The 15,434-nt window shown below is 40.0% G+C and overlaps 1 protein-coding gene across 2 annotated transcripts in view; it reads right to left on the bottom strand.

Moving 5' to 3' along the window:
- Window positions 1-15,233, bottom strand: part of LOC143319579 (inactive rhomboid protein 2-like) — a 30,112-nt gene extending 14,879 nt beyond the window's left edge. The window contains exons 1-4 of one of the 2 annotated variants that reach the window (XM_076728658.1): window positions 15,091-15,201; window positions 8,972-9,038; window positions 3,680-3,829; window positions 1,007-1,158 (exon numbers count right to left, since the gene is read on the bottom strand). In XM_076728658.1, the coding sequence (XP_076584773.1) occupies window positions 1,007-1,158; window positions 3,680-3,817 (290 nt within the window). In that variant the 5' untranslated portion in view covers window positions 3,818-3,829; window positions 8,972-9,038; window positions 15,091-15,201. Of the gene's footprint in view, window positions 1-1,006; window positions 1,159-3,679; window positions 3,830-8,971; window positions 9,039-15,090 lie in introns of both variants that reach the window. The other variant, XM_076728657.1, reaches the window with a different exon arrangement.
- Window positions 15,234-15,434: the final 201 nt, after the last annotated feature.

Raw genomic sequence — 15,434 nt, forward strand, 5'->3', positions numbered from 1 at the left:
TCTCTCCTCTCCCCAAATGGCTAAAGGCTCTGGTAAGAGAATGGGCTGCAAATCACTTGCTCTCCAACCAGCCTTTTGGCAGTTGCTAACAGGTCCCATATACTTGGAGAGCTTCCTCTAAAGGTTTCTTCCAAGTGATCTTCCTCTGAGAAAGTCAACTCAACACAGCACAACATGCTTGGCAGTCTTGGACAAAAGGACAATGTCTGGATTCACGGTGGTGGCTGCAATGTGGTTGGGGATCTTCAGTTGCCATTTGAGGTCCATTAACAGTTGCCAATAAAGAAGCCGGGGGAACCTGGAGATGTGTTCGCAGTGGGATTTGGTTGCTCCCCCACCCCTAACAAAGCAATGGCCTGCTTGGAGGAGAGAGAAAGCTTAGCCCAAACAACTCCTATGTTGATGGCTCGAAGTGACTTTGAGCAGCACCAGAGAATTTGCTTCATGATTCCTCCCTTAAGGTATGGCTCAGTTTACTGCATGTGACAATGTAGGAAACTGTGCTATAATAAAAGGCAAAGCGCTAAACACAATGGTGGTGAAATTCAGCTCAGCTAGATATCAACAAAATGAGACGCCAAACGTTTAATAGCATCTGCTTATGAGCGCCTCTGGTTCAAGTTACATTAACGACAAACAAAACTGTCTGCGAGCATTTTACCTTATCTGCACAGGAAGTAGAAGCCGGAAAAAATTATCTTGGAATTTGACACCAAAACTTATAAAGGTTATGTAATGCTCAACAGGAGGAATTCTGATTACAGTGATCCTGAAAAGGAAATATTTTGGTGAATGACCTCATGGGAGCCACACTTGCCTTTCTTGTATAATACATTTAGGTGTGTGAGTGCTTTGCTTGTTTCTTTACATAGGTTCATGAGCCCACTAACTACTTAGGTATCCAATGTAGGTCTCATTTAAAATGGCAGACTTGACTCCAACAACCTGAATGCTGAGCAACATGAAAATCATCAATATGGCTCAAAAAACAAACTCGTAGTCGTACCTGCGGATGCTTTGTGAAAGCGATGTTTGTCTACCAAATTTCGCCCTCCTGTCTCTGGCTGAGAACTGTCCATCTCCAGCTCCACTTATGCTCTCCGACACAGAACCGGTCGCTTGACCGCCCACACTTTTCTTCAGGGATGAGCGCAATGACTGACCACGGAAAGGAGAAATAAGTACAATAATTGTTGTTACAATATAATAAAAATGAATAGTGCCTTCACAGAACAAGGAATTGCCATATTATTCAGTGCAATAATTACAGTTGTATGAAAAATTCAATAACCTAAATAAAGCAGCAGCAGCAAGAAGGCAGAGAAGACATGAGAAACTATTGTATGAACACATACAGACCTGGATAATTATGAAAGTCTCCGGTGTTTCACTGACTAACTGGCAGAATTAAATGCAATTAATTATTGCAGGACCCTCAGGAATGCAGAGAACGCCTCAGATTAAACTGGTATTAAATTACAAGAAGTAATTAGGTAATTATTGTAATGACTGCAATACTCACAATCAGTGGCAAGACTAAATCCAAATATTAAGATAGTTGGATTAAGTGCACTTTTAATATGGACACACTTGTGTTCAGTCAATATTTTGTATGGTTGGGTATTGTTAAAAGGGCCACTCCTTGTCCCTCTTCTCTTAAACACCTACTTGCTTCTGTTATATGATGTTCGGTGATTCCTCTGAGAGTCCATTATCTTAACCTGCAGTGACTCCGCAGTTGGTGAGGCTAATGGTCTTGTCATTCTCAGAATTAATGGAGCTGTAAGGGAGCCGTATTTTAAAGTTGTGGCTCAGCTTGTCGAGATAGGAGTATACACTGTCTCACTTTCTGCCAGCACAGAGCAGTTATCAGACAAAAAACACAGGTATACATAGAAATTCTACAATCTTGATCCAGGATTTGTGTGCTCTATGGTCTTGACAGAAAAGAGCCTATATTAACAACTTTAGCATTAGTAAATCATAAGTAAATGTAGATGTGTAGATAAATGGTCTTATTAGTACACTTACTAGTACACTTACTCCCTACGGTTTATAAAGAGTAATCTAATAGGGGTTCTCATATGCAGCAATCATTTTTCAAACAAAAACATAGGATATTGTGTTATATCATGTATGCATACCATGCATATAACACAGCTACACATAGCAGCTCCTCCTCTAAATGTGGCCACTGACAATAACAGCACACACAGCACATGAGCTCAAAATGCCATCACTTAACTCTTTGGTGCATAAAGTTCTAATGATAATAAAAACGTAAAAACTTGAACGTGTAAACTTAAGTTCTCAAAAGTACATGTAGTTGTTTCAGTACATCATGCAGTGAAACATTTCCAAATTTGGTATTATTTAAATTGGTTTCAGTAATGGAAAAACCTCAGTTGGCAGACTGAGTGTGGGGCCTCTCTGCTTCTTCTTTTTCCTCTTGTAACAACAAAGCTACAGTGCATGCTGAGTTTGCACTATATTTGCATGTTTGTTACACTACTTGGTCTTTAGGAACACTTTAACTGCTCCATGCTCAATTAAACTCTGACTACTTACTACTTTGTGTAGCTGAAATGCCATCATTTGTGTTCTAAGCACGGAGCTCACAGGGGAAAATGTATGGCCTTGTGCCCAAAAACTGCAAGACAGCTGTCCAAAATGCCTCCCTTCCCAAGCAAATAGCAAAGTCAGAGGACCAGAGGGAGAGCATGCCATCCCCATTAACATGTATTAATCCCATTTGAACTTCTAAAAATAATGTACCTATTTTTTTCCTGTTATCCTTTATGATTACTGGACATGTCATTTTCCTCCAAAGAGTCCATCAGCCCGAGTGAGCTAAATGACCTGTATCAACTGCTGTGAGTCTGAGAATATCAAAAGCTTTTTTGCCATTAGTTTCCAATAAAAGTTTCCCTAACCACTGCTGAGCAGGGTTTTATCCTAAGTAAGATCAGCGACATATATATTTTTTAAATATCATGCACGTGATACAGATAATCCCATCATCATCTCTCTCTTTACTCTTGACTTACAGAAATGCTTGTTTAGATGCTCGTCTCTGAATGTGTTTTCTTTGAATGAACTTAAACTGCCATGCTGAGCTGCATTCATGATATTTAACAGCTTATTTTTTGCTCCATTTTCCCTTACTGTTACAACTCAATATCACTATCACTTTTTTGTCTGTGTGTGTCGAAGCATTGGGTTTATCTACTTTATATGAGGAGCTTAGTTTGATCTACTTGAAAAGGAGGATAACATACAAGCCCACCCTCTGCTGTGGATTGCTTTCTAATGCCAGACTATCAACCAATTTAAGATGTTACCAGTCCTTGTAACAGAAAAACAGTGAACTTCACTGCATTTGTGGACAGCATCAAGCTATTACCCACTCTTGAGGAAAACTGATGTAAATGATAAACTATTCTTGTACTATTCTGTTAATTTAGGATTTTGGACGGAAAAACATTATCGAGTGCAATTGAGATGGCAGCCTCGGGGTACTTTTCAAAAAATGTTCTTAACTCAACACACATGGGAAAGTGTTTAACACCAGCACTATAGCAGGAAGTGGTTACTCATAGTGATAACCCATCTTATGACCCATCTGCCACAAGAGGCCAGGCAGTAAAAGACGGGGTCATGACCAAAATGGTCAGCCTACCTGTTTTGCAGGATCACGGGACATCATGTCCTCAGGTGGAGGGATGGCTATTACAAGGCTGGGTGGCTTCTTGCTCTTTAGGCGGCTATCTGATTGACCTCTGTTTGGAGGAGGCTCCTCCCCCCCCTGTGATGCCATTCTGTTAGAGTGCTAGAGAAAAGAAAATCATAATGGATGTCATTCAAAAACATTACTGAAACATAACATTGATTTACACTTAGACTTAGACTTTACTCTATTGATCCCAACTGGGAAATTCTAAACACACACACATAAACATAAAATATATACAATAAAGAAGAATAAGGATAAGAAACAAAAACGAATGAAGACGACAGAGCTACTGCACAGGCGGCCGCCTAGCATACACAGCACCATCTTGCATAATAAGACTATGTAATCTATTGAACCTCTGATTTTAACAGGATTACTGTTCATTAAGAATTAATAATTATGATGATGACAGTGGATGATGTTAAATACTTCTGCAAAAAAATACAAACCCACTAATAATGCTAATCTTTACTACCGCATGTTGATACTGCAATGCTATGTCTATATGTGAAATAGGGAAGGGCGAAAATATTTAAGTTGAAATAAGAGGTAAAACACAAGCACAAAAAGTTTTAAAACTTAAATGTTTGCGAATCAAGTTTCTCTTGTGGCAAATTTGTGCACAGCCATAGATGGCTTTCCTCCAGTTTAATCTGTTTAAAAAAATCATTGCCAACTTCCCTTTCTTTTTGATTACCTTCACAGGCAATTTCTTAAGTGATCCTTAAAAGGCTCTGCATTCATTTGCAGCAGATGAAAAATGGTGTTATATTCAGGATAGCAACCTTGCCTTTGCTACATAGTGATTGAGCCATTGATTAAAGTTAATGTAATTATATAGAGAGAGGCGGGAGGAACAGAAGGTGGATATGTATAAATATATGAATAAGCATATTATGATATGGCACATTTTTTGTAAATTCATTAGAGAAACCATAGTGACAAAATAACCAAATGTGCAAGTATTCCGTTGGCTAATCCAGGGAATGAAATACCTAACAAATCAACATACCTCATTACAGTGATGCAAAAATGATGTAATCGCAATGACAAAAGCTACCATGCTCATTGTTTTGCAGAACTGGCCACAGAGAAGAAAGGGTGGGCTGCCTTGGCATAGATTATAGAGCAAAATTTCTTTATTAGCTGACAAATTCCCCCCATTTCATGACATACAGTGTCAAACGGTACTGCCAAGCCAATGAGAGACATCAAAATAAACAAATTAAATTTAAAATTTAAAATAAATTCAAGGGAACTGGTTAGCCAGCTAAGTAAATCAGAAACTGATTCTACCAAGCCTGATGTACGAACTTGGACCACTAATTAAAAAGTAACTGATACGCTGGCTGTTAACCTGTTGGGAGTGACACCAGAGGACATCAGATGACAGCGATCAATAGTGCTCTCAAATCATCAGCACACTCCAGGTAGTCAATAATCCATATCTTTTTCCACAGCTTGAACTGAAAACAGCATTGCACTCGTTTTTATTGACTGTACACAATAATGATTATCTAGAAGTTAAAGCTTTTTCCACATCTACATTCATTAATAAGATGCTCTGACTACATCACATGTGTGCATATGTTGTGCATTACATCACATATGTGCACATGTTGTGCACTTTGGATTACACATATAACACACAGTAAATCACATCCCCAGTCTTGTCAGTTGAGTTGATGTAATAAGACTCATCACTGGCCTCTTGTCTGCTCAGTAAATCAAATAATATTGTCAAACTCACTGATTTCCCTGTCTTTGCTAATCATAGTCAACAGCAGAACAACCAGCCAGTCTATTCCTGGAACTCAGAATGTCTTGTAGCATTACACTGTATATTTCCAGAGAACTCAAAAGGCATTACAGACACAAACCTATAATGTCAAAAGCCTTGGCCAACACATCCATTATGTCATTATGGTCTTGAAAGCCTTGAAGTTGTCCTGGAGCTGTGGTTTATAAAATCAATGCGAGACCCTGGGTGTCTGCAACAGGAATGGCAGCAGCAGAGAAATCTGACACCAGCTCAGTCAATAGCCTAGTTTCCACAACAGAGCTCCGGCACAGTTAGACAACGTTTAACATATTTGTGCACCCCCCCCTCCATAAAAAACCCCCATCATTTCTATAATACCTTTATTCTAATAGGGGTGTACATTTCAATTCTGCCAACAGTGTTTTCAATTATGTGTAATAAATATCTCAAGCTTGGACAGAAAGCCTAATTTAGTCCCCTTGAGCCACAAAGGAGGCTACTGGCAATCTAGCCATGGTTTAGTGGAGTCGTGGGTAGGGACTGGAACCCATCCACTTAGATAATGAAATAGCTAGGAATTTGGCTAATGGATGGAGGGCAGAGGGACCGTTGTTGACCATAGTCTATCAATGCAGACAGGCAGTTGTTAGGATCCACACAGGAAAACTAATGGGAATGGAAAACAAATTGTATTCTCCAGAGGGAAGATAGCAGAGATATAGACAGAGTTAGAAACCTACAGTGTATGAAGCACTAACCAGAGACTGTGTTAAGAATTTACCACCACATGTAAATATATTAATACTCAGCCATCTTGAAGTTATACATAGCAACCTAAGAGATCCCAATTTAAGTATTTTTAGTAGTATGTCATTAAAAAGCAGCACCATAAGGACATGTTTGCTAAACAAACATGGATAATTTCTTTCTAATCATTAAGCATCTGTGCACTCTCTCTCGTGACCACTTCTATAATTGTGAAAATTATTTTCAAATGAAATGAATGGATTTGGGGCAAAATATATACAGTATGCTATGTTGTAGTTGTGTTTCTATAACCATACCAAGAAATGAAAGATCAAAGTCAAATCAAGTTTAAACTTGCTAAGAAGTGGGAGTGCAACAAAAACAAATATGGGAAAGCTTGGGAAAGACAATTCAGTGGCAGATTCCTGTTCGTGTGTCAGAGCACGAAAAGGGCATGTCCACAATAACATCATCAATACTGTACCTAGTGTCATCACAAAGCACCCTTTTCAACAATTGTACCTGCATGTCTGTGTGTCTTTGGGGTCGAATCATCTGCTAGTTTATCTAAACAGTTCCTCACTTGACCATTAATCATTGGGACTGCTCTGCATGTGTGTTAGCCACCTCCACCCCTTTGCGTTTGGTGATATCACATGTTCCTGTGAGAGTGCGTCACCATAGCTCTGTCTCTTCCCCAAGAGGCCTGCCCTGAGAACGTACCAGTGTGTTTGTTTGTGTGCATTCTCATTTGCCTGATGCTTAGTTGCCTTTTGCTTAGTTAGTGCAATGTTTTCCCCCTGCAAATCTGAAGAAAGCCTGGACTGCACTCATTCACTCAGAGATGAATATTTTCAAATGCATATTGCAAATGCAGCCAGGACAAACTGTCCCTATCTTACAAAACCCAAACATAACCTACATGTAGGGGTGTGGGGAGAAGATCATGTTTCACTTTCTGTCACACTGACTCTACACAGCAGTTGACCAGCCCTACTTGGGCCAAGCGCACTTACTGTCACTAAAGCTACGTGTAGACAGCACTGGATAAATGTGCAAAACAAGGGTGCTTTTCCAGACATGGCTATATTAAGCTTACTAACATGAAGTGTGGTTGTATTGTTTGACAACAAAATTTGAAGGTCATGATCGTGTCAAAGACCATGCTGACTGTAAAACACCTTAATCAGACATTTAATCCTGGATTTTATTGTGATTTGAACTATTACTATCATGGGAGTCTTGTAGAGCTAAAGCCTAATACTTCATACAAAAACATTCTACCCTGATAGCAACCAAACTCCTTCATCCGCTGTATACTTTTGGCAGTCTTCTCACATCTGTACCACAAGACTTGTTGAGAAACTATACTTTGCTGCTTACTGTGTGGAGAAAAGAGTGAGTCTCACTGAGCTATAATGTTGTGATTGCCAAAGGGGGTGGGTGGTACAAGAGTTTTCTGTCCCCATCACTACTGCCACGTTCTGCCAAGACTGGATAGATTTTGCAACACTACTATTACAGTGATAAATGTTTTGGCATATTAAAAGTAATGCACTTTAATGTGTCTGAGATAACATGCAGGTAAAGGCCTATGCACATATTCACAGAACTGCAGTTACACTCAGTAATTCTGTGATATACAGTCAAAAAAAATAAATATACTGTAATATTAATCTTAGATCATATTACCAACCCCTAGTGCCAAGCTTAGCTATATTGCTGCTTTTCCTTTTGTAGCAGTCAAGAAAGCTTCAAATCTACTTTTGGGGTGAAAGTAAGCAGCATTAATAAGTGAAGCATTACCACAGTGCCCTATCACTAACTCTTACACTTGTACAATTGGGAAGTGATGTGAAGAAGAGTTCATGACAAAGATGTGGTTCTTCCCCATAATAAGGGGAAATTGGAGATGAGTTGAGAGGTATCTCACTATTTCTTATGTAGAAGCTGCTGAGGACTGGCAAATGGTGCCTGTCAGCAGACTGTAATGAGCATTCATAGTCAATACACAGACCCAGTAAGCAAGGGTTTAATCTCAATTCATCAAAACCTATCCCACTCAAGCCTTCAGCTTTGTTATTTATTGGTTGGTAAATCTTCTGAATGCATTTAGCAGGTGTGTCCAGCATGCTGGTGTGCAAACACGGACATGTAGTTTACTTGACTTCACAGACAAAATGATTACAATTATCTTTGGGGACTTCTTATTTCTAACTTTAATGTTACATTATTCAGCATCTCAAATGTTGTGTATGGAGTTTAATGATAACGTCAGGTCTCCACGATAAAAACCTTGTTAAAGTAGCTTGTGGTTGAAAGGTCACAATGAACCTTTAATGTGAAAATGACAGAGGTCAAAAACTGCAGAAAAGTAGTGATCATTTAACATGACACATGGTGCCACTTCTCACACTGGTGTGAATGTGTAATGACAGAGACCTGCACTCTAGACAACTTTGCACAACATCCTTCCTTTTGTCACACAGACTTGAGACTTTGCTCACCCCCACTTTCTTCAACTACAGGAATAATGAACATTTACCATAACACAATAGTGTCCTGTACTGATACAATTCAACAATAAATGAGTTAGTTTAAGATTAGCATTGTGAACAAGTCCATCATCATCATCATTACTATGCATGCCCACAGCAGAAATAGCTGTTGTGGTCAGTGCCATTACTGGACTTATCCTGAAGCTCGGGCTGGCTAAATGAGGAACTAACCTTCAGATAACTGCCTCATCACTTCTTGTTAACATCCAAGTTTTACTTGCGTCTTCCTTTGCAGATCCTAAAAAGGACATACACAAAAGCATGTACAAATTTGTACATAGGATTTGCCCACACACACTGAGGAGATATTGTGTATTAATCCAGCCATTCAAAAATAATTCTTTCCTTAAAGCTGCAGTATATAACTTGTATAAAAGTAATTTTTTTGTCATATTTGCTAAAACTGTCCCTATGCCCAGACAGCAGTACATGAAACATGTACTCTGTGAAAAAAAAAATTGGTTCATTGGTTCCACCTACTGTTCCTTCTGCAATTGGCAAGATTCCACTGGGCCCAACACAAAACAACCAATCAGAGCCAGAGGAGCGTCTGAGGGTGTATCTGACATCTGTCAATCACTACTCACACGCGCTGTGAACCGCCCCCTCCCTCAGCTCATGCTGCCAGCTGCCGCTCAGTCAAACAGCTCTGTGAGCGGTCAGGAGGCTAGTGAAAGCTATGGTGGAGCAACAGCCACCCGCAAAGGAGAAACTGCCCCTACCGCCACTGCCAACAACAGCGCCTACGTATGTATGTTAGCGACTGTGATGTAGCGGCTGGGCAGAGTTAACTTGTATCCGATGCTAAGGCTAATGTTACTGGTTGTCACGGCAGCTGCGCAGACACCGTAGGAAGGAGGGGCTTGGAGGCAGGGCATGAGTGCAGCGGAGAGGGAGGGGGAGTGACATGGAACTTGTGAACTTATGAAATTTTCAGGCTAAGTCTGCTCTCTTCTCAACCTTACCTACTGCAGCTTTAAAGGAAACCAATTTCAAACAATTGCATTGTTCTTCAAAAAACAAACTAGAATTACCACCTCACCTCCACCCACGCTCCTTCTCTTTATCCATTTTTGGATTAGCTGGGAGTTAGGCAGAATTAGGCACTGACAAAATGGCAATAGCCAAAGCCATTGTCACTGAGCTTCAGGTGGATCATCAAAAACTTCTGGTTGATGTCACAGAGACTACATCCATGTTTCATACAGTCTATGGTCTGGACCACTAGCCAGTCCACCTACACCAGCCCCAGTTAAAACTTTTTCCCTGGATTGACACAACAGAGGATGAATGATAATATCTTGTTGACTCACAGATCCTCATTCTGGCACCAACACCAGTCAAAAAAATTTCCACTTCCTAATTTTCATTTTCATTTTCATTTTGTGGTTTCCTAATGTCAGCTTTTTTAGATGCATACAAGCCACAGTGAAGATATTTTGGCATCACTCCTTGTATTACTCTTTTTGGAAGGCCACCTCAGACTGAGGGTGGCTCTGAAAAAAGGGTTATGAAAAGAACTGGGGCAAGCTGTCTCTGCGTGTTATCGGTTATCTGTACCGAACATAAGATCTCATATGTTCTACATTTACAACAGTTCAAACAGTCGCATTAATTCCTCAATCCAACTAAACCTGCCATTGCTCATATCCTTATTTTAGTGTGTAAAAATAAATATGGACTACATTGCATGAGGTTCAACCCAAAATACTACATCATAAAGTGGTAAAATTAGCTATGACTAGTAACATGTCTAAAAATGTATCCCTCTATGTGAGCAGTGCATGACTGCAGTAAACTAGCTATAAATCAGTTACTATATGGGCTATGGGGTTTTGACCCCAAAAATTGCAATCTGACAGAAAAATCTCCAAACCTTTTCTGCTTTCAAATAGTAATCCAAGCAAACAACAATTCAAAGTGATTGCAGGATTCATACAAAAGAACACATTGCTTATGAAAAATTAACTTTCTTTCCAGATTCCATGTTCCACAAACTAAGAGTGGGCAGTATACCAGTTTAGTCACTGTCACTGGTGTCACGCTCTGCCTGTAGACATTTTTATGTTGCCTCACTGTGTATTTCGCTGGCTAGCCTGTTAAATTTGACGTTAGCATGTTAGCATGTGGATAATGTGGTGAGTGGCATCTATTATAGAGCTACACGGAGCAATGTTGGAGTATTTAATATTGAGGGACAGTCAAGAGAAACTGTGTGAACATTACGCCTCATTTGAAACCTGTTAAGTAACCAGCGCAGAAGCCTGGATGTGGGGAACTGTTTTTTCACATTGTTTTTTGTGTAGTCTCACATAGACAGGCTTAACGTTATCCTCACACTTCATACTGTAAGGCAAGCTCAGCTGGCTTTGTTAGCGGAAAGCCTTTCTGTCTTAAGATATGTTCCCTTACATTGCCAAGAGATCGAAAAGAGGTAGAATGACATTTTTGTCACGCCATGATATAATGCAGTCAGTGTAAAAAACTAAATAAAACAAACTAAAAAAACTGAGATTTTTTAAAATTTTTTGGTCATGTTGCCCACCCCTACCACAAAATGAGTTTTCCTAATGAAGCCAATTCAGTTGCTGGACAAGGCCCATGCTGTAGATGGTAGACCAGAAAGGACTGAGTGTAAAAGAGGTTTACAGTACATGGGCCAGCAGCCAGCCGGCAGAATGCCTTGAGTGTAAAGAGGAGTGCTCTGCTTTAACAAGACCTTTAGAAAGACAAACAAAACCTTTGATTGCAGCAATGACATGACATCCTCCAAATAAAGCTCACACAATCCTTTTCAAAATGTGTCCAACGTGCTTGGTTTGGTCTGTCTACACTGTTGCTATGTGTATGTGCATATGTGTGTGTGTGTGTGTGTGTGTGTGTGTGTGTGTGTGCGCGCGCGCAGGGTACAAACTGATCATGACTGAACACACAATCAAGATTAGAGCGTAGGAGAGAGAGTGTGAGTTTCAGTAGTGTTTGTGTGCTTCTAAAAAGTCAGAGCAAGAATCCAAACTGCCCACTCATTCTTCACTTACAATCACAATATCTCTTGATGACGACTCTGACCAAACCTCAGGTCTTTACATATCCCATTACCCATCTTTGGCTGATAATAGCACTTCGGTCCCTTGAACAAATCAATAGTTCCATTTTAAAGCTATTATAAGACAGTAATTCAAGTTCACTAGGCATCTTGTTTGAAAAGGACTCAGGCTTCAACGTAACCATTCCAGAGACAGTTTAAAACATTGCGCCATTTTCCAAGATTCTGCATGCCCAAACCCGCATAACTGCAAGCTACTATGCAATACCTCAGCCTTGTTCCTAGCCCAAGAGTTCTTCACAATCCTTGAAATGTGACCTAAATAACTACATAACTATAATAATTGAAATATTAATATCGTGTGTGGACAGATAAAACAAGGTATAGCTATGTATTTCATGTATTTCCTCTCTGTCATTGGTGCAACAAGTAGACATGTGTGTTTAACTGGGCCAGCCTGGTTGTTAAATCTGAGAAAGAGTAAAGTAGTGTACTCACTCTCACTGTCACAAATTAGCTGTGGTGCCAGACAGAGCGTGAGTAAAGACATTTTGTCCCCTCCTGGATCTTTCAAGAAACATTGAGGAAAATGAGCTGTTTCTATGCAACAACAAATGTAAAAGGTCTACAGCCTACTCTCTGCACCACTGAGAGCAAACAAAGAGTGTCCACAGAAATCTTTTTATCCAAATATTTTAAGATAATGTGTCATGCACTTTGAACGAAGGTTGGCATGTGAGTGCAGGGAAAAAAAAAGCCTGGCCTGCAGCCTAATACTCCTGTTACTGAAGTGGGATGTTATTAGAAACGGAAAACGGCACCATATTTTCTGGGCGTGCTATGGCCTATCAGCTAAAAAAACTGATAAGATCATGGAAGGAAAGCCCCTAGAGTGAATTGATGACAGGATTTGATTGTGCCACCAGGACAAACTGGAAGACAGTGAATGCGAGTGGATAAGTCGAGGGTTTTCCAAACTCCAAATTAAAACAGTAGTAAAATTAATCATACAGTATTCAGGCACCACATACTGCACAGTATTGATGGGGAGGTAACAATGAATAAACTGAAACCTCTGACCCAAGGCATTCTCTGTTACTGCACTCTAACTTCTATCAAAGGGGGCAACAATCTATCTATTAGACCACTTCACAGGTTCCGAGTGCTGCCTGGAAATCCAGTAAGGATTGTGAAGGTCAGCCTGCCCCATTTGTAAACTACTGAAGAAAGCTACTGGTAATAACCACGTTTTACAACATACAAATTCTCCTTTCTGGAAACATGGACATGGACATCCAAATCTGTCCCATTCCATTTTACTTGGCATGTTTAAAATCCAGACAGAGTTCATTTGCTGATTGTGATTAAGTGTGTGGCATTTTGGCTGAACTAATACTTCCTTATTGTCACGGCATGTAAACTTAATGATGGGTCACAATTTCCCTTTACAAAGTCTGTTAGCTCAATGACAGGTGCACCACTGGTGCAAATGCCATGCCTGTTCAACCACGCACATGCAGCTGTTACATAGTCGCTTGTTGTACAGTACGCTTATACAATGCATTTCCTCTTTTTCTTGATTGACTTCACAGCTGCATAAAGAATGATGTGCTCAAATAGACTGCAATGGAAAACACCATTTTGTAACACTCCATTACTCATGGCTTCCTCTTGTGCATAGATACATGCACATACAGTAGATCATACAGGGGGTTAATTTTAATTGGGCATTGCATGTAGGATGAGGTCATAAAGGTGTGAAGTAATGATGACACTGAAGTGACAGTAACATGAAACCTGCTGCTGCTTCAATTGAAAGTATTTAGTCTGATATTTTGCATTATCTATGTTATTATTATGTTGCATGTTGTAAGTGTTCTCTTATAGTGATTACCTAAAAAGGAAGTGCAATGCTAACTGATCCGTACAGAGTAATACTGCCTTTGTAAGTCTTTATGTTTCCCATGATTCAGTTATCTTAACTTGGCTGTATTCAATGGCAATGGGTGACTAGCTCTTTCAGTCTTTTCTTGCAGGAGTGTGTATCGAGTAAATAAACTAAAAGAATGATCCTCCATTTATTATTATCAAACAAAACAACGCAAAAAAAAAATAATCAATTGGCTAAACATGACCCTATGTTTTTATAATGTGATACTTTAAGACAAACACTGCAGTAATGCTGTGATGATTAATGAACCGTCCACCTCCACGAGGGCTTACTGTATAATCTGAGACAAACTGTGCTGAGTAACACGGACCAACAGTTTCTCCCACTTTACACTGTATGGAATTACTTAATAATTCCTTTTATCTACTGAGATCCTTTATCCTTAAACAGGTGTTGCCATTTTTATGGGAAGGCCTCCTACACATATTTCTGCTTTAAACCAAAGAGAAACATCTGATAAATTTCTGTCCCTAGCCGACCCCTCTGGGCACTGCTTGAAGACCATAACTGGTGCAGAATTATGAAGCCAAGAACTCTCTGCAGGAGGAGGAGGAGAGGTAACAGCTAAAACTACATTCTCTTATGTGTGGTAACTGGACTGTCCCTATTTTAGTCACCACTGTGTAAAAATATATATATGTATATATGTGTGTGTGTGTGTGTGTGTGTGTGTGTGTGTGTGATTTTAAGATGAGAGTTAGCTACACCAGAAATTGTTGGGTTACTTATGAAAAGAAAAGAAAAGAAGTTGTTCACATGACACTGTCTATCAGTTACGGTCATTTCTGGTTAATTTGCAGTGCTACACCGAGTGGGAATACTCCCTCCTCCGTTCTTTGAAAAACAAATGGGAGGGGTGTAAACGACAAATGAATTTGTCGGCACATGGTGACCGTAATTAAGTCTAAAGGGATAACAGAATGAAATTTGAGATGAATATGGTATTTGTCCGGGCGGCTGGAGCAACAAAGGGCTTGCCGAGGCACGCTTTCAGGCTCGCCTATCGTTAACGTTAAGGTGAAGACGACCGCTGTAAGCTAACATTTTAACAGCCATTAACTGTGTGAGTTGTCCTTTTTTAAAAAAGCTTTGACTGAGCCAGCTTTACAGCTAACACTGAAACTCTCTTTATCGGAGTAGCGTTACTAATACACGGTGATTTGAGATATTTAATAACAGTTTTCATTTTAAAAACTCGATAACGGCCGTTGACCCAAACATTTCAAGTTAACTTTTAACGCCTTTAACGTTCCTAAAACAAATGTAAAGTCCGAATAGTCTTATTTCACTCACCTCCGAGAAGAAATAACTGGGTAATTATTCATTAGCAGATGGTGTATGTCCGAAATGCTACAATACTGCGTGGGCTTCTGTCCACCAGTGTGTCACTACTTCCCTCTTTCTGTCCTCTCATCCTTGACTACGGCTCCACGGAGGAGCTGGGGGCGGAGTTACGACCGATCGTATCCAGAGAGGAGGGGAGCAGGGCCGCGTGCCGAAACTACAGTAATGAACCCTCAGCACGCCGCGCTGCACACTTCACTTCACTGCACGCTATTGAAGTCCGCATCAGTCAGGCGTAATACTTTGCAACTGTCCTTGTATGGACAGCGGGGTTATCCAAAGATGACAATTAA

This window comes from Chaetodon auriga, chromosome 4 (genome assembly GCF_051107435.1).
Source record: "Chaetodon auriga isolate fChaAug3 chromosome 4, fChaAug3.hap1, whole genome shotgun sequence".
NCBI classification, from domain to species: Eukaryota; Metazoa; Chordata; class Actinopteri; order Chaetodontiformes; family Chaetodontidae; genus Chaetodon; species Chaetodon auriga.